We start from the raw sequence: 27,444 nt of genomic DNA on the forward strand, positions 1-27,444 counted from the left end.
TTTCATGCAAGAGACTGAGTAGGGACGAGCCATGCAGGAGTCTTCATGGAAAGATATTTGTGACCGTTTTTAGGGCTTTGTTCCACAATGTTTTGTAGTGCCACCTAGTGGGATTTTGTGACAAAGCATGTCATTGCTTTCTAGTCCAAAGACACTGACGTGTTCTGTTTCACAGTTGGAAAAAAACAAATACAAAAATGTTCAGTTTTGTGTGTGTGTGTGTGTGTGTGTGTGTGTGTGTGTGTGTCATATTTTTAATACATGACACACACACACACACACACACACACACACACACACACACACACACGGCACTCCTATATACGTATATACTGTCCCCCCGCCCCTCCAAAAAACCTAGAATAGAGATGGAGCAGGTGCGTGAAGGCAGCACGCACCTGTCTCTCATTAGGCACCAGTAGGCTCCAGCTCGGCGTTGATTCGGATCAACACGACGTACTTTGCCGACTGGAACTATATGAAAATGTAAAAAAAAAACAACAACAATCAAACGAAATCAAATGAATAACCATAACGATTAAAGTGTCTATATGTTCGCATGTGTGTTACTCACGTAACGCATTTACTTATTTACATTTTTCAGGAACGCCTTTGAGTTAACGTTCATCTTCTTACTTACGCCCAAGGTGATATTGTTTGGTGAGTATCGCTGTGTGTTTTCTGACGGGTGTGGCGAAATTGACAAGAATTTGGCGTGCTTAGTGATCATTTCCACTGCTTCATTTTAGGGTGTTGCGACAATTATACGTTCTCGTTATGCTGGACGAGTCGGGGGGATATCATGAAAGAGTAAGCGCCACACGCCGTTTGTTCACTGCAGCCAAGTATGTTTTTGTATTTATATATATATATATTTTTTTTTTTTAAACGAACGTACAACAATGTGCCTGAAAGAAGTCAGGTTTATGAGGAAAGCTTACAGAAACAAGAAAAGAAAAAGAAAAAAAAAATCCAGTTTAATGTCATGTGGTGTTCATTAATTTTTGCCAATTTAGAACCCTGCTCTCACATCCTGTCCTGTTTTTTGTGCCTTTGTTTGTTTTTTGGTTTTTTCATAAACCAAAATGTCCTGGTTTTCATTGTTTTTCATGAAAGACGTCATCTGTTTTATTTTTTTTTAGTATTATTGAGAATATCTATCTATCTATCTATCTATCTATCTATCTATCTATCTATCTATCTTCAAGACTTGAAAAAACAGAGCTAAAAAAAATGGCAGGTGGGTTGAAAGGGTTGGAACAACCATGACTTGATTAAAATGCATAAATTGTCATTACTTGTAGGCAAAACAATGACATTTTTCTGAACGATCAGTCACTGAGGCTAGTCGGGGAGGGTGCGACAGTTGCCTCGGTGACAGTGCCTCGAGATGTGGAACACAAACTAACCCTTCATCATGAAAACTTAGTCCACACGTGGACTGTGACTATCGACTCAAGTAAGCTTCTTCCTTTACTGATGTCTTGCTCTTTATCTCTGCCAAAAACATTTGACGTTGGTAAAGTTGTGAGATGCTTTTCCTAAGATACTACGCGGACGAAGGTCAAAGGCGAAGTTGAACCCCAAATGGAGCCAAAATATGGAACAAAGGTACTTTGCCAACGGCATCTGATAATTATTGAAGCTTATCGAAGTCAGTCACTTGACTTTCTCGTTGCTTCCTTTCACAGGTCTTCCAGGCTTTTAGCCCTACTGAGGTGTTTCCGTGTGAGAACAACACAATTATCTTCTATAGTGATGGAGACTTCACTGTAGCAATTGGTGAGGTCATCTGGCTCCTTTTATTGTTCTAACACCACATGTGTTCTAAACTCTATTTTGCTCCCTTTTTGTCACTTTAATGTCTGTATTAGATTCTGACTATTATTGTTATTAGCACGTTATCCATAGAAGGAGTTAGAAATGGGAGTTAGACACAATAAATCAGAATTTGTCTGCACATACAATGCATGCTAGTATCTTTCATTCAGTATATTTCATTTTCAGTTCAGAGGCTCTTTAGTTTTAACATTGGAGACAGAGATTTGAGCAGTGGAAAAATTCAAATTTGTTGTCTGTTTGTGTGCAGGATGATATTTTCTAGAGGAAACTGACCACAAACACCTTGTTTAATGTTTTGCCACAGATTACAAAAAACTTTAATGGTAGTTTACAATATCATAATACCGGGGGGGGGGGGGGGGCCTCAAATGGCCCCATGTTTGATTGATTATGGTGTGGGAGGTGTAACACTTTATTGAATAGGTTGCATGATTGCGTTGTAATTACACTTTCATAGTTTCTTATAAAGGAAAAAAATGCGTTAATCTGGTCTCATACAGTATATAGTCATAGTCAGTAGCCATTCCGGCACTCGCAAAGTGCCATCTCAACTCGAGACTCTCAACATAGCAACTACAATGTCGTTTTAAGGTACAAGACCTTAAAACAACGTTGTAGTTTTCACGGTTTCATTGTCTCATTCACAGTAGAAAATTGATTTAGTAATGCTATAGTGTCTGATTGGATTTAGATTTTTTTTTTTTTTCTCATCCCAGGCTCTACCATGCGTCTCAATGTCAATCTTGAGTCCAGGACACCCTCCTCACTGCTCCTCTCCTGGGTTCAAAACGGCGCCAACAGCACAACAACACTTTATCACTCAACCACGGACGTCTACAGGACTTCTAGTGTGTACAATACTACGGACAACAAATATAACTTCACAGGTCTTGATACCTGCACCCCCTATGTGGCCTGTGTGGAGAGAGACGCTGCCTTGCTCACCTGCCTCTTCACTTTTACTGGTGAGCATCAGTAGACTGTGGCTTTGTAAAGAGCCCTTAAAGGTTCAGTGTGTAATATTTGATGTGCTTTATGGTTTTTATGTTGGTAAAAGCTTAACATTCTACCCATAAATACATTACTAAAAGTGTATAATCCCAGCACAATGTAAATAATTTAGCTTTCCTGAACACTTGCGCCCTTAATACACCAACAAAGAAGACGGTAGATGAGGTATGCAGGTTTGGGTGCGCAGGCCACTGTAGCTCACTGGAAAGCTCAGGAGGGGGAGGCAGAGTGAAAGACACTACAATCTAAAATATAACCACTTGATGTCGCTGCTTCATCTTAAAATCTCCAAATTATGCACACTTAACCTTTAATGATTTGAACGATTTTATGGAATCTTGGAGTCTTAGGAATATTTGTTCAGAGTTCAGTCAAAAATGTGAAACGCGTACAGCTTCTTCTTTGTCCACCACCAGACCCAGATGTCCCCCAAGACTTTAGAATGACATCGTGGAACAGCAGCAGCGTATCTCTGGCTTGGGCCTACCCTGGCGACAATGTGCACTTCCTTCTGACCGCTTTCTACCTCAACGGAACAGACAGCGTCATCAACAAAGAGTCTATTTGGCACAAAGAAGCAAACTTGGAATTGACCATGTCCAACTTGCCTGCCTGCAGCAGAGTCAAGTTTGGCCTGCAGGCTGTTTGCCAAGAAGGGATGGATTCCCACTACAGCAGCATGGTCAAGCACGATGGAAACTCTCGTAAGGCCTCAACAAGATCACAACCCATCTGTGTCTGTGAAAGTTCTCAGTCACCCAGGGTCTCTGAGTGTAGAAGGGTTAAGTTGAGGTGCTGGACTGGTTTTGCTATCTTGAAAAAAAAGAAACCTACACAACCCATCTGTCTAGCCATTTTACCCAATTATAAGAAAATTTCCATTAGTGTTGAACAGTCTAATTTTTTTCCAGCCCCAGTTGCCATGCATCTGTTAATATTTTCTAAATACATCGCATTTACACATTTTTAATAGTACCACCCAGTGCTTACTTGTTATGTGATTCTATCTATTTCTTTCTTGAAAACTTTATTTCTGAAGATCATCTTGGCCACTGGACCATTTAACTAGACTGCCTCGGACATCTCAGTACATTATTTTAAGCGTATTTTTTAATTGGGGATCATTATAAACCAACACTCAAGTGATCAAGGATTATTTGGCAATCTCAATTTAATTCCAATCAAAAGGGTTGGTTGTTACATTGGGTTATCTGATCTTCCAACACTTCTAACAAACAAACGTCTAATCATTGTCTGCTCCTCAGTCCACTCCAGCATCGAGGGCCTATGTCAAACAGCATACGGCCCCGACAACTACACCCTGAGCTGGGACGTTGGAGACGCATCATCCATCTCGAAGTTTAAAATTTACAATGACGGGGAGTTTTATGGAATCACATCCAACACCAACTTCACTGTCGGGGGTCTACACTCGTGCCAACAGTACCATGCCAAGGTGGTGGCGATGTGTGGAGACAATGTGGTGATCAATGTTAAGACGGCCACGGCGCACACAGGTAATACACAGACATGACACAGAGCTGTGACCATTCATCCGAGTAATCTGACGGAAACAAAAAAACGTTTCAATTAAAAAACAATGTTAATTAATGCAATTTCCAAAATATTCACTAGTTTCTAGATTCACTAGTTTCCACTAATTTAATGGATTCAATCAATCAATTTTTATTTTGCAGTGATAAATTCACTTGTTTAATTCAATTAATCAACCAATCAACTTTCATTTGTCCAGCTTTTGTTTGTAAAGTGTCTGAAAGTGCTTTGTACAATCAAGAGAAAACCAACTGAACCTTCCTGAACAAGCGAGGTGTGACAGTGGCCAGGAAAAACACCCTTGTAGAAGAAACCTAGGGCAGATCTGGACTCCAGAGGGCGCTCATCTGCTCCGACCTTTAGGCTGGGGTGAAAAGGAAATACAAATAATGTAGAAAGAGATAGACAGAGATAGAAGCAGTCAGAGTGGTAGACAGGCCAGAGTGACTTGCAAGGTGACCAACCAAATACATATATAGCTCTCATAATATAGATATAGATGTATATAAATAAATTATTAAAATATAGAAAGACATGCATAAGTATATGACATATATACATATTAATATGTATATGTATATAAATAAATGTAGTTGTGTAGTTATACATGAATTATTCTGTAATTTAAATAGACTTAAATGTTTAATTGTGGGCTGCTTTAGCTGTTATTTCAAAACAAATGACTGTAGAGGACAGTTTTCATTTTCAATGGATGCACGCGTGCACTAAATGTTTTTTTTAATGTCATTTGCAAAAAAGGAACTGTTTAAAGAAAGGAAATGTAACTATATTTAATGTCGCTGTCGACGCGAGAGAACTGACTGATGGTGAATCTCGCGTAGGACTGGAGGGCGTGTCCGGTCTCAGCTACCACGCCAATGAGTCCACTGCCTCCTGGACGTCCAGCCTCCCGTTCAACTCTGCTGTGGCCTTCCTGTACGAGCTGTCTGAGGAGAATGGCACCACCATAGAGAGCAACAGCTTGACTGACACGGCGCTGCATCTGCCAACGCTGGAGCAGAGCAAGAGCTACGTCCTGGACGTGTGGGAACAGTGCGACGGACTGTGGGAGTCGAAGAATTCCCGCCTGTGTTTTCGGGGAAATAATTTATCCTTGTCGAACTTCATCCAGTCTTTTGGCTTTGGACTGGACCAAGGTCGGCCTGTCTTGTTGTTGTTTGTGATTTCTGTGGCGTTAGTAAGATAGTATCCAGCTGAACATCTCAACACTGTTTTAAAAAAGCAATATGTACTGTAGTCATGTTAAATGAATGTTTAAACAACGGGGCAGACATATTTACATACATTTTACAGCTGATGTTTTCCATTTTGTTGCTTCCACAGAGCTGCCGTTTGATATTTTCCGCACAACTCTCACAGTGGTGGTGCCCTTGCCGGAGAATGTGCACGACGACACGTTAGAGCAAAAGCTCATTATTGAGAGGATTTTCAAAGAAAAGGTCCTCCTCCGACCGCAAGTCTTCCCTGGATTCATCTCTTAATCTTTCCAAAAAGTTTGATCATATTCCAAAAGTTTTGGATGATGCAATGTGTTGTCTCTGTCTCCTGAAGTTGGAGAAGCTCATGGAAAACCTTTCCCCATCAGTCGACGTTGAGGTGACCAGTTTTGAACCTGCAGAAGAGCCGGGCAAAACGGCTATCACTTTTGTGTCTTTTGACTCTGCTGACAATGACTACATGCCGCTGCTGGCTGACGAGCAGCTCGACTACATCAAGTCTCTGGGTCGAAGTGACCTCACAGTTAAAGATCAGGTCATTTACTGGGAGGGTATGTTGCAACAATCGAAGCGCTTTCTTTTGATGGATTTCGTCCGGGCATCAGATTTTTGTGAGATTTCCCTTTTGTTTGTCAGGTCCTGATCTGTGCGCCTTCGTCACATCGTGGACTTTGTGTCCCCAAAACTCTCAGTGCATCAACACTCTGGGCTCCTACAGCTGTGTCTGCAAGCCGGGCTACTACGATGTGAGCTCCTTTGTCAAGCCATCGGTGGTCCACCCCGTCTGCAACGGTAAGGCAGTCCTGTGTCATGTGATCAGTGCCGCGAGGGACTGCTTGGAGCCAGGACAGCTTGCGTATTTGCAACTTGCCACCATTTTACACCCTTTGTTCAGACACAAAGAGACGTTAAGGGTTTCATTTTACAGTTTTTGTTGTTGTCGTTTTTGGCTATTCTTCGTGTTTCATGCTGTAGTTCAAAGGATGCCGCAAATCTCCTCCGGCTTGTTGGTCTGCAGCACCTTAAAACACATTAAGTTGTTCTGATTCAGTTAGATCCGAGGGCTTCAAGTGCACAAGAGATGCTGCTCTTGACATATTTAATTGAATTGCATTGGGTTTAGTCTACTTGCCTTTATTTGTCTTAAAAAAATATTTGTCCTTGAGATATTTGTTCTTACATGAAGATTTGTGACGTAAAATGGTTACATAATCTTGTATTGTATTGTAAATGTATTGTAAGATTAAAAAAAATTAGAGCTCAAACAATGAATTGACCGGAATCTATTTTAAAAAATATATTTAGTTACAATTTTTCTGAATGAAAGCTTTGTTTTTTCAATTTTGCTGCCTCTAAACATTTCATGTTCTGCTTGTGTGTTTCACGCGCACCCTGATTGTGATGCACATGACGCCCTGAGAAATATTTTTCATACATACAGTACATACATTTTGGTCTTTTTGTGGTTGTTATTTAAGCTGGATCTGTGACATGTCTTTATAAAACATTAAATCAAACACAAATAATCAATAGATTAATTGATTACAGCAATAATCTATAGTTGCAGCAGTAAAGATTTGTTTTTATTGCTGTTCTAATTAGTAATATCAAATGTTCTGATCCATTTTTGCCCGTTTGTTGCCTGTTGTCACATTGACACAACATCCCAGTGGCAATTTGGACTTATTACTGTGTTGATCCGTATACCCCTGTGTTGAAACAGAAAACGGCCTCTTCAGCCAGTGTCTGGACAAATTTCTGTCCGGTGGAATAGCGAGATCCTACCTGGAATCTGCCATGAATGGAAAAATGGATGTCAAGCTGAATGACGGCCAGTGCAGAGTGGAGGAGGGGACGGCGTTCTATTACTTCAACATATCAAGAGGAGGCAGCGATTGTGGAACTGAGAGACGGGTCTGTAACATGAGCGAGAAGACGATGAATTGTTTCAACTTAAAACTGTGCAATTGTGTGCTTTGCTACTGAATAGCTGTTGGCTGTTTAATTCACTTTTGTTTAAAAAAAAGATCAAGAGAATGTATTTATATTACACTTTGTGTAGAATCAAAGTGTGAATCAGTTTATTTAAAAGTTTAGTCCTTTCATGTGCTTTGTTTTTGTGGGGAAATGAATGTAAGCGCACTCTGTCCTCGACTGTCCAGGTAAACAGAACACACATTGAGTTTAAAAACCGAATGAGTGTTCGTTTGAGAGCGGAGGAAGTCATCAGCCGGAGAGATCTGAAAATTGTCTGGGTTTGTGTTTACCCACGACACTACGTTCGCAACACTGTTGTGGTGGGTATGGAGAGGTGAGAGACGTTGCTTTCATTTTCTCTAATGCCACTCTTGACTTGTTTTGTCAACTTTTAAAAGATAGAGTCGTTTCATAAAGCCCGAGGTGATGCGCCTGTGTGCCCCTGCAGGCTCCAGGCCTTCTCGGTGGTGCAGTTCAACTCCTCGCTGCAGCTGTTGATGGCGCTGTACACCGACGCGTCGTTCAGCAACACCTACAACAGCATCATCCGACTGTGGAGCGACGACTTCCTCTTCGTGGAGGTGCGCCTGCAGACCAACAACACGTTTGCGTCGGACGTCCTCCTGCAGGTGGAGTCGTGCTGGGCCACGGAGGACCGAGACCCTGACAACCCCATCCAGGGGGTCCTGCTCCAGGACAGGTGTGAAGGATTGAACTCATTGGTTTCAAGATCATCCAATGGTTGCTTGTGTCTTTTTTGAGCTATAGTTCGATCTAACTTTTTTCAATCCGTTTTGTTGATAAGGAGTATTTTAGTTAGCCGCCCATTGCATTCTCGTCTTCATTTCACTCTGAATTTCATTTTATTTGGAAGTTTGTGGCAGCATTCTTGTTTTTAAAGGTCCAGTATGTAACATTTTTAAGGAAGCCCAATATTTAAGGTAGCCCACCTGACAGGGTGGTACATACCTGGGGCCACTGTCACAGGCGGGCTACCTTAACGCATGGCAGCTCAAGATGGCAGCTGACAAGGAGCAAGATGTATATTCTCAGATGAGAACCTTTCCAAGGGTCGGCAAACCAATCAATTGTACTGCGAATATACACTTTTATTAGTGTGTTTATGGGCAATATGTTAAGCTTTTACCAACGTAAAATCATAAATCAAGCCATATTTTACACACTGGACCTTTAAGTTCAATGTTCAAACATTGAACTTAAAGGTCATTCCAAAACATGGGCAGGGGCGCAGGTCCTTTATTGTCCTTGTCGTGGAAAAACAATCTGGGATCTGCAGAAGAACAACAACAACCAAACTGGTCTGTGTTGAGTTTTATTAATGGAGCTCCGGTCACATGAACACACACAGAAACTGTGTCTGTGCGAGGAAGGAAGAGGACTACAAAGCATTTTTAGAGAGGTGATTTACAGCAAAGGAGTGGGGTTTAGGGTGATGAGAGAAATCTGAATGTTTCTGCTGGCATTTGAATAACGGAGAGCATGCAGCCGTGATGAGACTGTCTCCAGCTGACAGACGGCCCTGTGTCTGACTGCAGTGGAATGTAGGTGCTGTCTCTCACGAGACCAAATTGTTGGACAGATGTTGAGCAAGGTTATGGAGGAAAACTCAGTGCAATATTTTTCCATTACATCCTCTGTTTAACAATCGTATTTTTTTTCTTCCAGCATTTACATAAATGTTAATGAAAGCCCCAAATCTTGCGATATCAGTTGCACGATTGAAATCAGCTTAGTTATTTATTTTCTACTGCTGTGTTGTATGACCTGATACTACCAGATAAGAATAACAAATGTTCTGATCGGTTTTCTTTGCCAGTTGTCCTGTCGACCACACATTTCAGTGGCACTCCGATAACGGTCAGGCCAAGAAGAGCAGGTTCTCTGTCCAGATGTTTGTCATGCCTGCTCGAAAGCCTTTCTACGTCCACTGCCGGGCCAACGTGTGTGGACCAAATGAAAACTGTGTGGAGGTGAACCCTTGTTGTTTTTTTCAGGCACAGTCAGACCGTCAAGATCTTACTTCAGGCAGCTGTAGTTGAAATGATAATTGAAACATTCTCAAAATGACATTTCTACCTAAGTCAGTGCTTCAGATGAACGGACTGTCGACCCTTAGATATTTTTTTTTTTAAGTATGTGCATCGTCTTAACATGCACCAGTCTTCTGTGCACATTTTAAGTGGTTTAAGGTTTTAAGAAATGTTGGGGGGAGGAATTGTATATTGAATATTCATTTTATTTTATTGTACTTCTATCAACATTCACAGCCTCACCAACTCAGAGACGTTTCTCAGCCAATTGAGGGCAGTATTGTCATGGCATGTACTGAATATACTCAGCATGTCAAGTATTATTTCAATAATGTGGTTGCTTCGCATCATTAAATATTTATTTAAATGATAATAAAAGGTGTTTTTTTTGTTTGTTTATTTTGAAAAGCTTTAAACAGTTGCTGCTGTAAAATCCGAACCCATAACAACACAACCCTGAAAGCTTTTTCCCAACAGGACTGCAGCAGTCTGCAGCGCAGGAAGAGGTCAGTAGACCAGACTGGCGGACGGGGGAAACGATCTGCTGTTGTGTCCGCCGGACCCGTGGTGGTCAACGCCAGAGAAGCTCTGTCTTCTTGTGAGTCCTGCAAATGACTCATTGTTTACACTGAATTAGCATGCAGTCGATGCCGATTCCTTTAGTTATTTTCACATCAGTTCACCACCCACCTCAAACCCTGATTAATGTGGTCCTTCATTTGCAGGGACAGAATACCTGACAATGATCTTCACTGTGGCTGGATCAATAGGCCTGTTGGGATTAACCATTCTCTTAGTGAGCGCCACCAAAGCCATCATGAATTACTATGAACGCCTCCGGTTAAAAGGAAGTCATCGGTGATCAGCTGTGGATACATTTTTATCATTAAAATATTTCTCCAAAATTGGAACAAAAATGACTTTTCTATTTTTGATTATTTTAATTTAAGTTGCTAGTATCTCCAGATTGTTTGGGGAAAAAACAAACCTATCTTAAAATGACTTCTGAAAGAAATTCTCTGAACCTGGGAGTGAGCCTACGATGGCATTCTAAGTAACTTCTGAAAAACTCACAGGGCTGCAGGAGACACTGTCACCTCATGATGAAACGTCTCTGAAGACCAGTCTGTGTAAACCAGAGATGTGACAGAGTAGCAGGAGCAGGTGGATGGAGTGTTTTGGTGACCAACCTCAGGAGAGAGAAAAAACCCACAATGGGATGTGGAGAAAACAAGTGCTTTAATGGCAATTGAAAATGACCAAAGCATGACAACAAAATGTCTTTGAAGCCCCAGCTCTTTATTGAAATGTCTCTTAAAACAGTGGAAAAAATTGATGAAATACAGCCATTGGATGACTTACTTAATGTTAATATAATTGATAATTGGGGGTGGGATCTGGATTAAAAAGCTTGATTGGCCGCAGTTTGTCAATGCCTGGTGAAAACACAAGGATAAGCTAACTGTGATATACCTAAGAATGAGTCATCACTGTGTAACTTGAATTCTAATTTTAATTCTCTGTTGCAAGTGGAGAAGTCTGCCTTGAGAATACAACTCATCTGACTTCAGAAGAAATCAGATTTTCCTCCAGTGCAGAATTTTGATCTGTTTTGGATTTCATGGTTCTTAACAAGCAGCCTGTATCAAGTGAGTGGGGCACTAGAAACAAGAAGTAACATCAGAGGGGTAATTTTAAAATACTTCAAAGTGCTGATAGAACTGACAAGGGGAGATTTGATAGCCAAAATTCAGTGTGACAGCATCAGCATTGACATAATTCACTGTGAGCATGTCTTGCAGTGTTCTGATTTAATTCCATAATGTTTCTCTCAAAGTGTGTAAAAACATAAAACAGAATGCCCAAGACACAACTGTTTCACACCACAAAACATAATACTGTTGTGATAAGATATGTGGCCAGAAAGACGAATGAAATAATGTGAATAGCAGCAGAAAATACATCGACAAGGTTGAATATATATGAGACGGTCTGCCTTGTTTTCATGCATCTCCCCGAGGGCAGGACTTAGAAGGTTAACAGTCATTGACAGGTGTAGGTACAGAATTAGTCCGGGTGCAGAATCGTTCCGGGGGGAAGTGATTGCAGATACGGCAACTTCATTGGGACATACCTCTACATTGCGGTCGAACGTGATTTATGGATGCAGAGTCGTTCCGGGCGGCGGAAGTGATTGCAGATACGGCAACTTCATTGGGACATACGTCTACATCGCGGTCGAACGTGATTTATGGATGCAGAATCGTTCCAGGCGGAAGTGTAAGTATTTCGCGGGTGATAGATAAATAGTGTGTGTTGAATACATACATTCGTTACTGTATTTTGATTTACCATACATATGTATTATATATATAGATAGATAGATAGATAGTGTGTGTTGAATACATACATTTGTTACTGTGTTTTGATTTACCATACATATGTATTATATATATATGTATATAAAGGATCTATATATATATAGATATCCACGACACGTGTCAATAGAGTACATTTTGTAGAACTCCTTCCTGAACTCTGCCGCATAGCCACTCCATGTAGTAACACCTGCGTATAAAAAGAAATAAATTGAACCAAAGAGCACAACTCTATTTAGCCAGTCCAAACATAGAAAGGACATCATCTACAAAACACACATCATTGCATAATTGTAAACGCACTTACTGTTAAGCCACTGAAAGTATGCTCTTCTCCTGAAATCATCAGATGACACAAGGTCTCTGAAGGTGGTACACACCAAAGCCAATGTCATCTGAGCTTTGTCGCCTTCCTGGAGTACCACCTCCTGAAAAATGTCTTCAAGTAGACATGCTGGTAACTGTAACGTAGATGAGACAAGAACAAGCACATCTTTCTGACAACATGTTGAAAACTATTACCTGTAAAATTATAAAAAGGCTTGTGATATGTGTTATACTAAAGAACAGGTACCTCCAGTATAGAGCGCTTGAGTCCTTTGTCATCTTGAGCCTTAAAATGAAATAAAATAAATGTATATATGTATATATATGTTTCATGACAGATATACAGATATAAACTTTGTTACTGTTAAAATAACATGAAGTGTAATTGATGATCTCCTACTACTAATCTTGTGCTCACCACATGTTGGGTCTTTCTGACTTTTGTGACCCTGTAGACTGGCTGCAGTGACCCTTGGAGCAGCTCTTTTGCCTCACTGGTCAAGTGGGCAAACCTATGCCCATGTCTTTGGAATAAAATATTAGCGACTTAAAAATTTTACATAAATGTTATGAATGTATTACTCTTTTATTGTTGCTTAGACATAAGCAGGTTTATAAAAAGGATGGCTAAATGGATGTTTCTAAATTGCATATTGAACTTGAATAAAAGATAAATAAATTCCAAAATTTGTCACAAAGTTATATTTATTCATTTCTTACCCCTCAGTATGGAACCGCTCCATTAGTGAAATGCACCACCATTTTCTGATGCATGCCAAGTCCCTCTAAAAGAAATATTGAAGAATGTTTAAATAAAGGGTCATTTTAAGGAAAAGAGGAGGATTTTACAATTTGCCTATTCAACATTTCACACACATATAATATATATATATTTAGTTAGTTAGTTAGTGTAGTATAGTAAAGCGCGGTAGTGTATATATATATATATATATATATACACACATAGTGTGTGTATGTATATATATATATATATACTACCGCGATGTAGTTTGTCGTAATCGAGTTGCCGTATGTGACGTCATCGGCAGTCGCCAAACGCCCAGCCGATGACGTCACATACGGCAACTCTACAATGTCAAACTGCATCACGGTAGAACGACCAGACGGAAAAACTGATACTAATACTACTATTTTGTTCGTTCGTTCGTACCTCTATTGTATATAATACGATCATAGATGTATTTACTTATATATCTACATGTATGTGTGTTTTATCTATGTCTATTTACAACTTGTTTCTCTCAATGCGATCGCGATGTAGTTTGTCCTAATAGAGTTGCTGTAGGAGCCCGGACACATTCCACAGCCCCGGACACATTCTGTACCTACTACACCGGCCCTCAAGCTGCCTTGGCGTTGTTTCTTGCACTTGTCGCACGGTGGCGGTATAGCGCAATCAGAGACGAAACCAACGCAACACTCGCTTGAAGGTAATGCAATTGCGTCACTTCCGCTTCCATAATCATGGCGACCTCCTCAGCTGTGGAAAGCGTGAGTGAAACACACTCGGGGAAAAAGTGGAAAAAAGCGAAAACTGAAGGTGAGTTAATGTTTTTTGGAGGGGAGTTACACGGAGAAACGTGACGATGAGCGACCCGTTTGAATTATAACTGCTAACATTACCTGTCGGTGTGTTGACATTTCACGTGGAAGGCAGCAACGATAACCAAGTAGCATGAGGCTATCTTGTAAACACTTGTAATGTGCGTAGAAGCGTAGCAGGGGTAAAGTTCAGGAATTTCCATGATTCTGAACTTCAGAACCATTTGGTACAAGAATGCAAGCCTTTTTGTACCAAATCACTTTTTTTTTTGGTTGAAAAGAAAGAATATGCCTTACTCTCCATTTATTTCAGTATCTCGAATACTACTTTGGTTTGAAAACAACAGACTTTCTCCCTAATCTCAAGAGTCTCGTCTAAATGTTCTCAACACTCTTTATTATCATTTTTACCTTTGTTGCATTTACACTTTTTGCAACTTGCATATTTTACACGATTACACTTGAAGGCTTGAAGCCATCATCTTTTTAGCCAAACAATCTCCATTACAGTTAATGCTGACTTACATACTAATTTTTTCGTGAAAACACAGCAATTTAATTTTTGTTCTCAAAATAACCTCAGAGTTTAACAAATATAGTAGGGGTGTGAATCTTTCACTCACAAAACGATCCGATTCAAATCTCGATTCACAAGCTATGATCCGATTCAGGGACGATTCATAAAAAATAGTTAATAATTTGGTGTGATCCGATTTGGTTCAGTGCGATTCAATACAAATGGACAATTTAACCCCAAGTGCTTATTTTTACTTTACCGATCTTTATCGATCCAGGGCTCCATCAACCGATGCACTCGGATCTCATACGTCACAGGCCGATAACCGATTCAAATCGGTTTATCTTTACACCACTGACATATAGATGTTTACAAGTTAATCAGCTAAGTACAATTCAGAAAATAAAAATCTGCAGCGTGAACTTTGTTCACCGTCCCGCAGTCAAGACACAAGCGAGCATAGGAGTCGGCATTCTCGCACATCATTGGCTGCGGCACCTGCTTGGGCGGGTCGTCGTTGTTATTGAACCGTACCGTGGTTTGCACCCGCAGCGGACGACTCAGACCTCCTGACTGTCCCTGATGGCTGGAAGGAGCCCCAGTTCACTCGAGAGGACAATGCCCGTGGTCTGCTGGAGGAAAGCAGCTTCGCCACCCTCTTCCCCAAGTACAGAGAAGCCTACCTGAAGGAGTGCTGGCCACTGGTGGAGAAAGCCTTGGGAGAAGCAGTACGTCTGTCTGAATTTGTTTTGCAGAGTGCAACATTTCTGTGTGCTTTTGTTCTTTTTCTTGTGACCTGTTGACCCCCCCAACCCCTCACCTTGCCAGCACATCAAAGCCTCCCTGGACCTGATTGAGGGCAGCATCTCAGTGTGTACCAATAAGAAAACATTTGACCCATATGCCATCATCAAGGCCAGAGATCTGATCAAGCTGTTGGCCAGGAGCGTCCCTTTTGAACAGGTGACCATCGCAGCACACAACGCAGTGCAGCTCTCCTGCTTCTCAGTGCATGTGTGTGTGTATATATATTATTAAAAATCATCATCATTGTCCTCTCCCAGGCTGTGCGGATATTAGAAGATGATGTTGCATGTGACATCATTAAAATTGGGACCCTGGTGAGAAACAGAGAGCGGTTTGTGAAGCGTCGGCAGCGGCTGATTGGCCCCAAGGGCTCCACATTGAAAGTGAGTCTCTCACTCCTGCTGCATTCCAGCGAGCTACACTCAACTTTAAACTCAAGACATCTGCCCACACTCTAATAAACATACATCAAAGTGCTGTTCTTATATCTGCTGCATGATAAAATACATAAAAAATTGAAGCTGTCTTCATTCATTCAAGTCAATTTGCAAATCTGTAAAACGGTACCGTGAAATTACACATGACTGTCACAAGGGGGCAGCATTATACCACAATTACATCCAAACTGACGCTCTCCCCTTCACGTTCCTCTTCCTCCAGGCATTAGAGTTGCTGACCAACTGCTACGTGATGGTGCAGGGAAACACGGTTTCAGCCCTGGGACCCTTCAACGGCCTGAAGGAGGTGAGAGCCCGAGCAAGGAGGAATCTGTCTGCTGCACTCTGGTGCGGGACCATACTGACGTATGGCTCCTTTTTAGCTCAGGGCTTTTATAGCATGTCGCTCATGCTAAAACATGAAACTCCCTTCAGATTAAATTATGCCATGTTAACGATGCCTGCGGGGAAGTCTGGGTGGGTTCGGCAACAGCCTATCGAAGGACCCAGTACAGAAAGCTGGATAGAGGAAAAAACTGGGAGCAATAATTCAATTATAATTATTACTTACCCCATGCAATAAACACGTAAGCATCTTACCATTCAGTTTATACATGAATTGAACTGTTTTCTTTGTAAACTTCATGAAATTGGTGGAGTCCAACCAGTTAACTAGCGACTGCATATTAAATTAGTTTCAGTATTCTTACTTTAAATGTTGGGACTGCATCTGTGTTGTTTTCCATCTTAATTTGTTGGGCTTAGACTTAATTATAGAAGCAGCAATGAACTCAAGTTTAATTGCCAGTTTAAAAAAGAAAAAAAGATTATGCTCACTCTAACTTTAAAAGCTTAATTGCAGTCATCATTATTAGCGTCCCCAGTGGTCCATTCAGTTCATTCCAGCTGATAAATATTGACTGTTGATTGGTCGTTATTTGAGTCCCTTTTCATTGCAACAGTTTCTCTTTTCCTTTTTTATTTATTTATTTTTTAATTTGACCTTTAAATATAAATGACTATGTCAGACAGCCAACACATCAGCCATCTGATGCGACTAAAAGTCTTGTGGTGGCTCTTTGCTGTGCAGGTGCGCAAAGTGGTGATGGACACGATGAAGAACATTCACCCGATCTACAACATCAAGGTAGGTCAAAGTGTAGCGAAGCTGCTTGCTGGAGCAGCTGCAGTCGCACTGCACTCCTTGACTTTGAGTTTTATACTGTCACACAAACAACAAATAACACAACGTCACACTTGTAACACTGTCAGAAAGGCAGAAGCATGAGCTTATTGTAGGCCTGTCCTGCCTTACTCTTCATTTCTTCTTTATTTCTGAAATCTGATATTTTTTTGCATGGCTGTTGACATAAGTGAAATGCAACTGCCGTCAGACTGGTGTGTGAACGGTCTGCTCATCTACAGTTACCCAAAGGCGCTGAAGAAGACGCAGTGTCACATGCAGCGCAATTTGTTTACCAGAGTGATGTACAGTAGGTGCTAAGTGATAAATGGAAGATGAATCTGATCTGTCCATTGAGTGCCGCTATCGAGCTTTCTCTGTAAAAGTTGAATGAAAACATCAAGTCCAAACATCCAATTTAGGGCCACATCCCGCACAGCATTTGAAAGTGCTGTGTAAATGCAATAAACTTGGGAAAGTGGCCTTGGCCTGAAGTGGAAACAATAATTACTTCATCAAAATTAGAAACAAAAGATTTGGGCAACTTTTGCCTGCAGTGTGTGCGAAGCCTGCGTATCGAACCCGAGCTTCCACATTGCGTCACACTTCACATCCAGGCGTCGCCCGCCGGCTGCATTCACGTCCCATGAAGATATTTTCCATCCTTGTTCTCGACCTCCTGACTGAAACAAATCTCTCTGGGTCGGAACGCCGTGGGCTCGGCCCGGAGCCGAGGACGTGAAGCGGGCTTTTAATCTCCGTCGGGGAGCCGCCCTCTCTGCGCCGCGTCCTCACCGCCTGTGCTCTGTTCCCCGCCCCCCCGCCCCCAGACGCTGATGATCAAACGGGAGCTGTCCAAGGACCCCGAGCTGCGCGTGCAGAACTGGGAGCGCTTCCTGCCCAAGTTCCGCCACAAAAACCTCACCAAGCGCAGGGAGCCCAAGAAGAAGAGCGTCAAGAAGGAGTACACGCCCTTCCCGCCCTCGCAGCCCGACAGCAAGGTATGCTGGGAAGGCCTTTCAATTGCGTGTGTGTGTTTTTGTGTGTCCCCCAGAATTAGACCAAGACGTTAAAAGTTAATATTTGCTTTAATCCCTTTTGGTAATAAAAGTTCTTAGTGCTTCTTACTGTGAGGTTTTTGGTAGTACAGAGGCGCTCATTTCAGGTGAGGGGAAGCTTTCTTCCTCTTCCTCTTCCTCTGTTAATACAACGATTCAGTCCAGATGTGACAAATTGGCAGCAACTGCGACTTTTTTGTGGTTTGCTTGCACCACTGACTTCCTGCAAATGTTAAAGGGGTGTGTGTGTGTGTGTGTGTGTGTGTGTGTGTGTGTGTGTGTGTGTGTGTGTGTGTGTGTGTGTGTGTGTGTGTGTGTGTGTGTGTGTGTGTGTGTGTGTGTGTGTATTAACATATATAAATAGAGGGAGAGAGAGAGATCATTCTGCACTGCAGTACTGCTTTTGTGTCATGTTGACAATAGTTTATTTAATAAGTGAATATATATGTATATATATATATATGTATATATATATATATATATACATATATATAAATATATATATATATATATATATATATATATATATATATATATATATTAGAGAGAGATGGATGGATGATGGGTAGGTAGGTAGGTAGACAGACATAGATGTGTATATATGTGTGTATATATAATGAGAGAGTGTGTGTGCAGTATTTCAGGCTGACTCAATGTTCTGGATCTCTCCATCAGGTGGACATGGAGCTGGCCACCGGCGAGTTCTTCCTGCGTGACAGTGTGAAGAAGAGGAAGAAGATGGTAGAGATCAAGGTGAGCGCTCCTCCCAGCCTCCTTACTTTATTTTCTTAAATGATGTTTTTTCTTGGACATTTATGCTGAAGATATTTGTGGTTTGGAGAAAACGGGTGAAGACTCTTCGGACGAGATTAACATTTATTTCATTTTTTTTTTGCTTTATCTCCAGGCCAAACAGGTTGAGGCGCAGACCAAGAAGCAGGAAGAGCGGAACAAAGCCTTCATCCCTCCGAAAGAGAAGCCGCTGCTCAAGAAGTCTGCTAAAGGTAACCCAACCGAAGCCCTCACATCTCCAATGAGCAAAGCCAATGTGTTGAATTGAACCAAACCTCAACGCTACTATAACACCTCGCCCGTTCCCGTTGCAGCACCGTCGGAAGGCAAGCTGGACATCGAGGCCATCAAGGAGAAAGTGAAAAAAGCCAAAAGCAAGAAGCTGGGGGCTCCGCCGGCCAATCCCAATCCTTCCAGCAGCAGCAGCACAGACAAGAAGAAGAAGAAACTGAAAAACAAAGGCTAACCACGCCACTGCCACCGCTGCTCCTGTACCATGTCCCAGGTGACGAGGTCCTGGCCGGGTCGTCCCGCTGGACAGAGGAAGGACTCTGTGAGGACGCTGGGCCAAGTGGCCTCGCAGTCAAAAACAAAACTGTTGCAGAAAAAAAAAAACTCACTGAGCTGAACTGCTGTTGTTGTCCTCTCGATATGTCAGCCCTTCTTCTGTACAGACTCTGTGTGTGTGTGTGTGTGTGTGTGTGTGTGTGTGTGTGTGTGTGTGTGTGTGTGTGTGTGTGTGTGTGTGTGTGTGTGTGTGTGTGTGTGTGTGTGTGTGTGTGTGTGTGTGTTCATCCTTTCATGTCCCTCTAGAATTTGACCAAGAAGTTAAAAATTGCTTTTGCTAATAAAAGTTCTTATTGCTTGTTCACATGGGTTATTTGGTAGTACAGAGTTGCTTACTTCAGGTGAAGGGAAGCTTTTTTCTTCCTCTTCTTCTTCCTCTTCTGTTCTGTACAACAATTCAGTCCAGATGTGACAAATCGGCAGCAACTGCGACTTCTTTTTGTGGTTTGCTTGCACCACTGACTTCCTGCAAATGTTAAAGGTGAAAATTCCCCGATTGGTCCTTAATATCTTGGGGGACGAAGGTGGGTGTGGGCTGCGTGGGTCCTCTTCACAACAGGGACTTTTCAACTGTATTATGGAAGACCACGCACCTCTTCAAATGTATGTGCCCACCGCTTGCAAAATGTTTGAGATTTTTGGCTTAAAAAAATGCTCTAACCTTTCACAGTGAGCGCACACGTCCAACTGTTGCACGTTTCGCAAACAATCCATGTACAGGTACCACCCGAAAAATTAGAATATCAAGTAAAGTTGTTTTATTTTGGCAATTTAACATAAAAGATGAAAGCAACAAATTGCATTGAGCCATTACACGCAAATTGACATCTCAAGCAGTTCCTTGTTGTAACTTTGCTGATTAAGATTTTCATCTTATTAAAACCACAAACTCAGAAAATTAGAATACTGTGAAAAGCTTCAGTTTTGTAGGTGCAAAGAGTCCAAAGAATCCAAAACACCTGCAAAAGGGTCCTGAGCCTTTAAAAAGTCTGCCTTGGGTCGGCTCAGAGTTCACACACGGGCAAATACAACAACTTTTTCAGGATATTCTAATTTCCTGGGTAGTACTGTACGGTGACACTTTGTCCTTGAACTGTCCTCTTCTTCATCATCACACTGTTCTGCACTATTTAGCAGAAGTGTGATCCCTCAGGAGACAAGGAGGCTGCATACACAGAGTTGGAGCAGAATCTTGGTAAATGTTTTTAGCTGTAACTTTATCGGTGAGAATGTTGCCACAAAGGAGGCTTTGCGTGCAGAGAAGAAACAAAGTGCATTTTTGTGGAACATAGTACAGCTTCTGGGACTCAAATTATTTGGCCTTAAAATCAAAGAGAGTCGCATTGTGCTAACGTGGCCGGTTCACTCGTAGCAGAAGACGTTGGGGTAGAAGAGGCGGACGGCGTAGGCCGTGAGGAACGTGGCGACGAGAGCAAGCGGCCGCACGATCAGGATGACTGTGTAGTTCACATCACTGGAGGTCACAGTGATGTCCTGGTCCCCAGTGGAACCTGGAAACCAAAGAATTGGAGAATGTTGAACGTGACAACGTGATGCGAGGCCCAATAAGTGCGTGCATACGTGCGTGTATGAATGAATGCATTTGTGTGTATATATAAATGTATTTGTATACATTTATGCATATACATATATATGTATGTATGTATGTATTTAGTGGAAGTGCAGTAATTTAAAAGCATTTAATGAAGCATGTAATATTTTTTTTACAATTAATTTAGTCAAATTAAATGGTAATAAAGGGGAACTCATACTCACGCAGACTGGAATCTTTGCAGTCAGTGCAGGGTGTCACTGCCGAAACATACGGTCTTTGTCCAACTATGTTTCCACTGCATACAGAAACAAAAAGCAAATTCTTTGTTTGCTGGATTTCATGGTCAAAAATATATTCTTCTCCCTCTCTCCCTCTCTCTCTCTCTCTCTCTCTCTCTCTCTCTCTTTCTCTCTCTCTCTCTCTCTCTCTCTCTCTCTCTATCTCTCTGTCTCTCTCTCTCTCTGTCTCTCACTCTTTCTATTTCGCTGTTGATCCCAGGACTGCAGATTTGCAGCTGGACGTAGATTTGAAACGACGGTTGTGTTTTCATCAACGATGAATGCAATTTCCCCCTCGTTTGGAGGCGTGCAACATTCCTTTTGATTGCTTCACCAGAGGTGTGGAGAAGCAACTCGTTTTCAAAACTCAGGCGCTCAAGCTCGGGTACAAACACCAGCAAGAGGCCGAGAAAAGACAACAGGATGGAAAAATTGTTGGGGGGGCAACTGGCAACTGAGGTGAAATGTGTTGCGAAGTGTAGAAATTGTGTGCGTGCGGGTGTTGCGAAGTGTAGAAATTGTGCGCGTGCGCCACTTACGCTGGGGCGTAGTTGCACACAAAAATAACGCCCTCTTTGTCCGCATATCGAGTTTTTTTCACGCCGCTACGGCACAGATGGGCGCTGCAGCCGAGCTTGTCGCTGGTGGCCCAAACAACCTGCAGACAGAAGATGGAATTAGGCAAAATAAATGAATGAATAATTGAATAAAATATCTTGAAAATCCAACAAACTACAGCACTTTCCAAAAAATTTGGAATCATTTCTGCATTGAACTATTATGGCTAACTATTATAACCAGTTTCATGAAACAATGATCTTGAATGTTCTGTGATCATTATGCATGAACATCAGTCAAGATGTGGGAACATTTTAGTGTTTAAATGAAAACCATTTCCAAAGTCTAATTCAAAGTGATTGAGAGAATTCCTTGTGCATAAAACTCTAAAAGTCAGCTGTTTAAAAGAGCCAAAGCTTTGCTTTGGAAAAAAATCATTTCTAGCAATTTTAAAGAATTCAACTTCTGTAATGATGGCTGCAGATTGCACATTTGATATTCATTCTCTAAATTTGACATATAAGGCAAACAACTGTCAAAGCCATCCCATAATGCGTTCAGCACAACCTGACTGATTTCCGTGCGTTGATAATGTTTGCAGAGCATCCCAGTAGATGATTTCATAAAGCTGCTTACATTGGAGCTCAATGCAGAAGTGAGTCAGTGACCCCAAACCTTTGAACGGTCGGGTCGTGAAGCTATTAAGAGTGCAGAGCCAGACCTGCTTGTAGTGGCCACACACACCGCTGCACGTGTTGCTCTCGTAGTTGTACTGCTGTTTCTCGTCCACCCATTGTTTAATGGCACCTTCCACGCTGAAAATAGATGCCGGGGTCCCCATCCAGATGTTTTCCCCAACAGAGGAGATGTTAGAATAGGTGAGGATTTCCCTGCCACGCTTTGGGTTATGTTCAAACATGCATTGTTCTGCCCACGCTTTCGCAACTCTGGCCAAGCTGTCGTCCCATGACTGAAAGAGGCGAGAAATCAGAAAGTGATATTAAAAAAAAAACAACACTTTACATTAGTGATGACCAGTGAGCAGTTATTGGATGTTTACACTTATAACAATAGTTAATGTTATTTTCCACATTTAAAAAAAAAAAATGTACTGAACAGTGACCACAAAGCCGAGGTGTTTTAAAATAATCTCCCTCTAAAATGCAATCCACTTTTATATTCAACTATACAACAGTTCAAACAGCTCCACTTCAAGCAACGACAACTAAAATAATATAAAATTACTTATTACTTATATTTTTCGAATTGTGAGGAGTAGAAAGTACACATATGTGTGTACAAATGTACGGATTAAAAGTAAAAAGTCATCACAAAAATGAATACTGAAGTAAAGTACAGATCCCCGAAAAACTTTAAGTGCGGCCATTAAGTATTTCTGCTTTGTTACTTCCTGTCTCTGCTCTGTTTTAATATCCTGTGTTGTGTCTCCCATAACACCACCAACAACAACACCACAACACTGTTCTGAGCGTCTCGTCATTATTAGTGATACCAGTGCAAGAAGAAGAACGTTATGCGTCAAACTGAAGCCAAGTCACGACCACAGATGGGATGGAGTGAGCCGCTCTGCCTACCATGTCCTTCATGCCCCTGGCGCCCGGCCGCACGGAGGAGCGCGCCACGTTGTGCTCCTTCACGCACTCGTCAATGAAACTCTGTTGGGTGATATCTGGCACGGAGGCCGAACCCCAGGCAGGGCCGAGGACCACCAGAGACCAGAGCAACGCTGCGGCGGACGCGCCCCTCATGCTTTCAGCTGGAGCTGCAGCGGGCAGGAGCCTCTTCAAGTCTGACAGCCGCCAAGCGGAAGGGGTGTGACAACGTCAAGAGAAACAGGATGCAGTGGTTTTGCAAGTTGTTTTTTTTTGTTTTTTGAGGAGAGTGGGAGGGTACAGTATGTCACCTTTTGCTGACTCTTGACGCTACGGCTATAGCCAAAGGCCCTGAGCGCAAAGTGGCAATTTGGCACATCCACAGATGCAATGAAGTCACCAGTGGCATCGCTGGGGAATCGTTACATCATTAATTTTCTTTTTTTACAGTGCAACTTCTCAGGCTATTTTTTCAGCCGAGTGCCCAAACTCGCTTCCTGTAAGTCCCCTCCAACTATAGAGGCATCCCTGCATGTACATGCAAAATGGTCTGCTAAAGGTCCAGTGTGCAACATTTGGCCTGATTTATCATTTTATACACTAACAGAAGTGTACACACACAATACAATCAAAGTCATTTGGTTTTTCTACCCTTAGAACGGTTCTTATTCATATACAGCTCTGGAAAGAATTAAGAGAACACAGCAAATTTCTCTTAAATCAGCATCTCTACAAGTTTGACAGCCATTCCATTCCAGTGTCTGTTGAATTACAACACAGGCACACCTCATTCTACTTTATGAAGTATTGGTTAGCTGATCACCTGAACAAAATCTTGTTTAGCAAGGAAAAGAATAAAAACCACCTGCTATGGTCGTCACTAACCTCTTGCAATAGGACCAGCTGGATGGTAGAAACAGTGCGAGTAGAACCTCAAAAGTCATTGGAATCAAAAAAATAACTACTGACCATGCCAAAGAGTTGAAAAGAAAAGTTTTGAGTGAGGAAAAGAGGGGTTCAATTCTGGTTTCACTGGCAGAGGGATACAGTTAGCGTCAGGTTGCTTACATCCTTAACATTTGTAAGACGGCAGTGCATCAGAACAAGATCAAGCAGCAGACATTGGGGACAGCAAAGCTACAGGCTGGCAGAGGGCAAAAAGACTCTCCACTGACTAGGATGACCGTCAACTCATTTGAATGTCACTCAGCAACCATATGATGGCATAAAGAGACTGACAAAAAGAATGGCAAATGGCAGCGGGGGTGACGTGCACTGCAAGACCAGTTGGAAAAAGGCTCCTAGAGGCAGGGCTCTAGTCGTGTTAAGCTGGAAAAAAGCCCTTCATCAATGAGAAGCAAAGAAGAGCCAGGCCGAGGTTTGCAAAAGACCATTAGGATTGGACCATAGAGGACTGGAGTAAGGTCACCTTCTCTGATGAGTCCAATTTTCAGCTTTTTCCAACACCTGCTCATCTAATGGTTGGACAGAGACCTGGACAGGCCTACCTGCCACATGATCTCGCACCCACTGTGAAATTTGCTGGAGGATCTGTGATGATCTGGGGGTGCTTTAGCAAGGCTGGAATCGGGCAGATTTGTCTTTGCGAAGGACACATGAATCAAGCCACGTACAAGGTCATCCTTGAAGAAAACTTGCTTCCATCTGCTCTGATAATGTTCCCCAACTCTGAGGATTGTTTTTTCTAGCAGGACAATGCTCCATGCCACACAGCGAGGTCCATTAAGGTGTGGATGAAGGAGCACCAGATCCAGACCCTGTCATGGCCAGCCCAATCTCCAGACCTGAACCCCATTGAAAACCTCTGGAATGTGATCGAGAGGAAGATGGATGGTCACAAGCCATCCAACAGAGCTGAGCTGCTTGAATTTTTGCGCCAGGAGTGGCATAAGGTCACCCAACAGCAATGTGAAGGACTGGTGGAGAGCATGCCAAGACGCATGAAAGCTGTGATTAAAAGTCAGCATTATTCTATCAAATATTGATTTCCAAACTCTTCTTAAGTTAAAACATTAGTATTGTGGTGTTTCAAAACAAATATAAACTTGTTTTCTTTGCGTTCTCTGAGTTCTGAAAACACTGCTTTTTGGTTATTTTGATCATTTGTCATTTTCTGCAAATAAATGCTAGAAATGACAGTATTTTTGTTTGGAATTTTGGAGAAATGTTGTCAATAGTTTAAAGAATGAAACAAAAATGTTTACCTTACTCAAACACATGCCTACAAATAGTAAAATCAGAAAAACTGATAATTTCGCAGTGGTCTCTTAATTTTTTCCAGAGCTGTATATAAGAATATCCAGAGATGAAAAGTCTTACTCCAAGTTAGCTGCCTTCTTGCACCACCATATTTCTAAGGACGCCTTTTGTAACAATCCAGCTGCCTGACAGCACGTTTTGTATTCAGGGTGAACACTTCTGTTTTCAAATAAACCAACAAAAGAAGAAGGTGAACAAGGTATGGATTGTGCGCACAGGCCACCGTAGTTCCCTGGCAAGCTCGAGGGAGGGGGAGCGAAAGAGCACTGCAATCTAAAATCTTACCATTTGATGTTGCTGTTTCTTCTCAAATTGTCCAAATATTACACACTGAACCTTTTAGATTGTTACGCATTCACGCATGACTTGTGACAGCCTCAGTCAAGATTGTTTCCTGTTTTTATTACTCTTTCGGCAAGGAAAAAACAGCTAAACAGCGTCACATGATTGTCTCACAGTAAACCAGTAAACCTATTTATTGATTTTTTTCTAAATTTAAATGCTTTTTTCCCTTTCAAATTAAAATTCAAGTTATTTTCGTGACTCTAAAATTAAAACCATCCCCACTATTCTATGCCGTGGGATCCCATTGAAATGCTACTCACACCGTGAACTCGTTGTCCTCACCAGTCAAGTTCAAGTCTGATCTCTGTACTCGGCTCTGTCACTGTTCAGCGCCATTAAAGGAGGAACAGTGCCAAGTTGTGCTGCACACACTCAGACCTCAGTGGATGAATAAAAAAAGGGACCAGTCTGCTACACTGGCTCTGAAATCTTAAGTGATGAGACAATGACATTTGCTAATAACAGTCGCCCTCCTGTTTGAGCTCTGTTTGTCTGACAAGCAGGCAGCGATCTGATCTCAGATCGGGCACTTGAAGCTGAGTAGTATGAATCCATCGAGAAGGAGCAGAAAGGCAAAAGTCAAAGAAGAAGATCTCAAATGTGAATACTGCAAACTGCATTTGTATCATCCTCATTTGGGATTTGTGAAACAATCTTAAATCTTTGTTTGAATTTTTAAAAATATATATTTTAAACCTTTCCTAGTTACACAACCTGTAGGTCTGAGCACATTTTTCCTTTTAAGGACTGTAATACTTTAAGGTTAAATTTTGTTCTCATACAGTAGTATATAGTTTCAAACATGGACCTTTCCCTCTGTGAGTCAGCATCACACACAGACCGTAACGCCACCACACCCCCCTTTTGTGAGTCAAGGGAGAATCATTTACAACCTGACTGGCAAAAAGATAAAAAATAATAATTAGCTGAGCACTTGCATGAGGCCAGATTTATTCCAGGGCATAAATCAGCAGCCATTTAATCGAGAAATGTGCTCCGTGCTGTGTGTTGCGGTCTGAAAGTCTGCAGCGGTCAATTTCTTTCCTGTCTGCAGTTGGTGGAAGTCGGAATTTTTGGCCAGCCAGAACCGGATCGCAAGCATTGAACAGTGAAAGGGTTTTTTGGGGAGTGACGATGGGTGTGTGCCAGTTCTCCATGACACGGAGGCTGGGGGAATCAACACGCTAACTGTCCACAAGTCTCCGCTCACATGCTCGTCTACTTATTTTGAGTGACTACTGTCAGCACCTATCAGTGCTTATCTATGTTGCTTGCAGGCATCCTGTTATTGTTGAGTAACTTAAGGCCTATTATACTAAAGCATTGGGTTGGTTAAAGTACTGCTTTGTTGTATGACATTCAACATTGACACATAAGGGCCACCTGATTCCAGTTGCAATGTTTTGTCATGTGTACCGCATACACAATTTAATTATACAAAGTGTTAGTGTGATTGATTTATTTTTGTCCTTTTTGTACTTTTGCATGTAAATTTTTTTTGTTGCACTGGTAA

General features: G+C 41.8%; 3 protein-coding genes across 3 annotated transcripts; 2 read left to right on the plus strand and 1 right to left on the minus strand.

Moving 5' to 3' along the window:
- Window positions 1–389: 389 nt before the first annotated feature.
- LOC142877336 (uncharacterized) lies at window positions 390–10,583 on the plus strand. The gene is made up of 19 exons (XM_076011840.1): window positions 390–486; window positions 605–660; window positions 750–810; window positions 1,305–1,459; window positions 1,547–1,611; window positions 1,692–1,782; window positions 2,559–2,807; window positions 3,270–3,557; window positions 4,119–4,370; window positions 5,250–5,564; window positions 5,752–5,867; window positions 5,980–6,196; window positions 6,282–6,437; window positions 7,369–7,559; window positions 7,808–7,956; window positions 8,071–8,322; window positions 9,460–9,613; window positions 10,151–10,271; window positions 10,399–10,583. The coding sequence occupies exons 1-19, from the start codon at window positions 479–481 to the stop codon at window positions 10,533–10,535; spliced, it is 3,033 nt and encodes a 1,010-aa protein (XP_075867955.1). The 5' UTR covers window positions 390–478; the 3' UTR covers window positions 10,536–10,583.
- Window positions 10,584–13,799: 3,216 nt separating this feature from the next.
- Window positions 13,800–19,604, plus strand: krr1 (KRR1 small subunit processome component homolog). The gene is made up of 10 exons (XM_076011235.1): window positions 13,800–13,939; window positions 15,011–15,186; window positions 15,287–15,421; window positions 15,523–15,648; window positions 15,926–16,009; window positions 16,793–16,849; window positions 17,716–17,886; window positions 18,619–18,696; window positions 18,851–18,947; window positions 19,050–19,604. The coding sequence occupies exons 1-10, from the start codon at window positions 13,864–13,866 to the stop codon at window positions 19,199–19,201; spliced, it is 1,152 nt and encodes a 383-aa protein (XP_075867350.1). The 5' UTR covers window positions 13,800–13,863; the 3' UTR covers window positions 19,202–19,604.
- Window positions 19,605–20,500: 896 nt separating this feature from the next.
- Window positions 20,501–23,519, minus strand: glipr1a (GLI pathogenesis-related 1a). The gene is made up of 5 exons (XM_076011236.1): window positions 23,289–23,519; window positions 22,415–22,663; window positions 21,675–21,793; window positions 21,079–21,152; window positions 20,501–20,813 (listed from the first exon to the last, which is right to left on the minus strand). The coding sequence occupies exons 1-5, from the start codon at window positions 23,460–23,462 to the stop codon at window positions 20,665–20,667; spliced, it is 765 nt and encodes a 254-aa protein (XP_075867351.1). The 5' UTR covers window positions 23,463–23,519; the 3' UTR covers window positions 20,501–20,664.
- Window positions 23,520–27,444: the final 3,925 nt, after the last annotated feature.

Source organism: Nelusetta ayraudi, unplaced genomic scaffold, assembly GCF_046127955.1.
Source record: "Nelusetta ayraudi isolate G7.1 ecotype Tasmania unplaced genomic scaffold, CSIRO-AGI_Nayr_v1 ptg000135l, whole genome shotgun sequence".
Classification (NCBI taxonomy): Eukaryota; Metazoa; Chordata; class Actinopteri; order Tetraodontiformes; family Monacanthidae; genus Nelusetta; species Nelusetta ayraudi.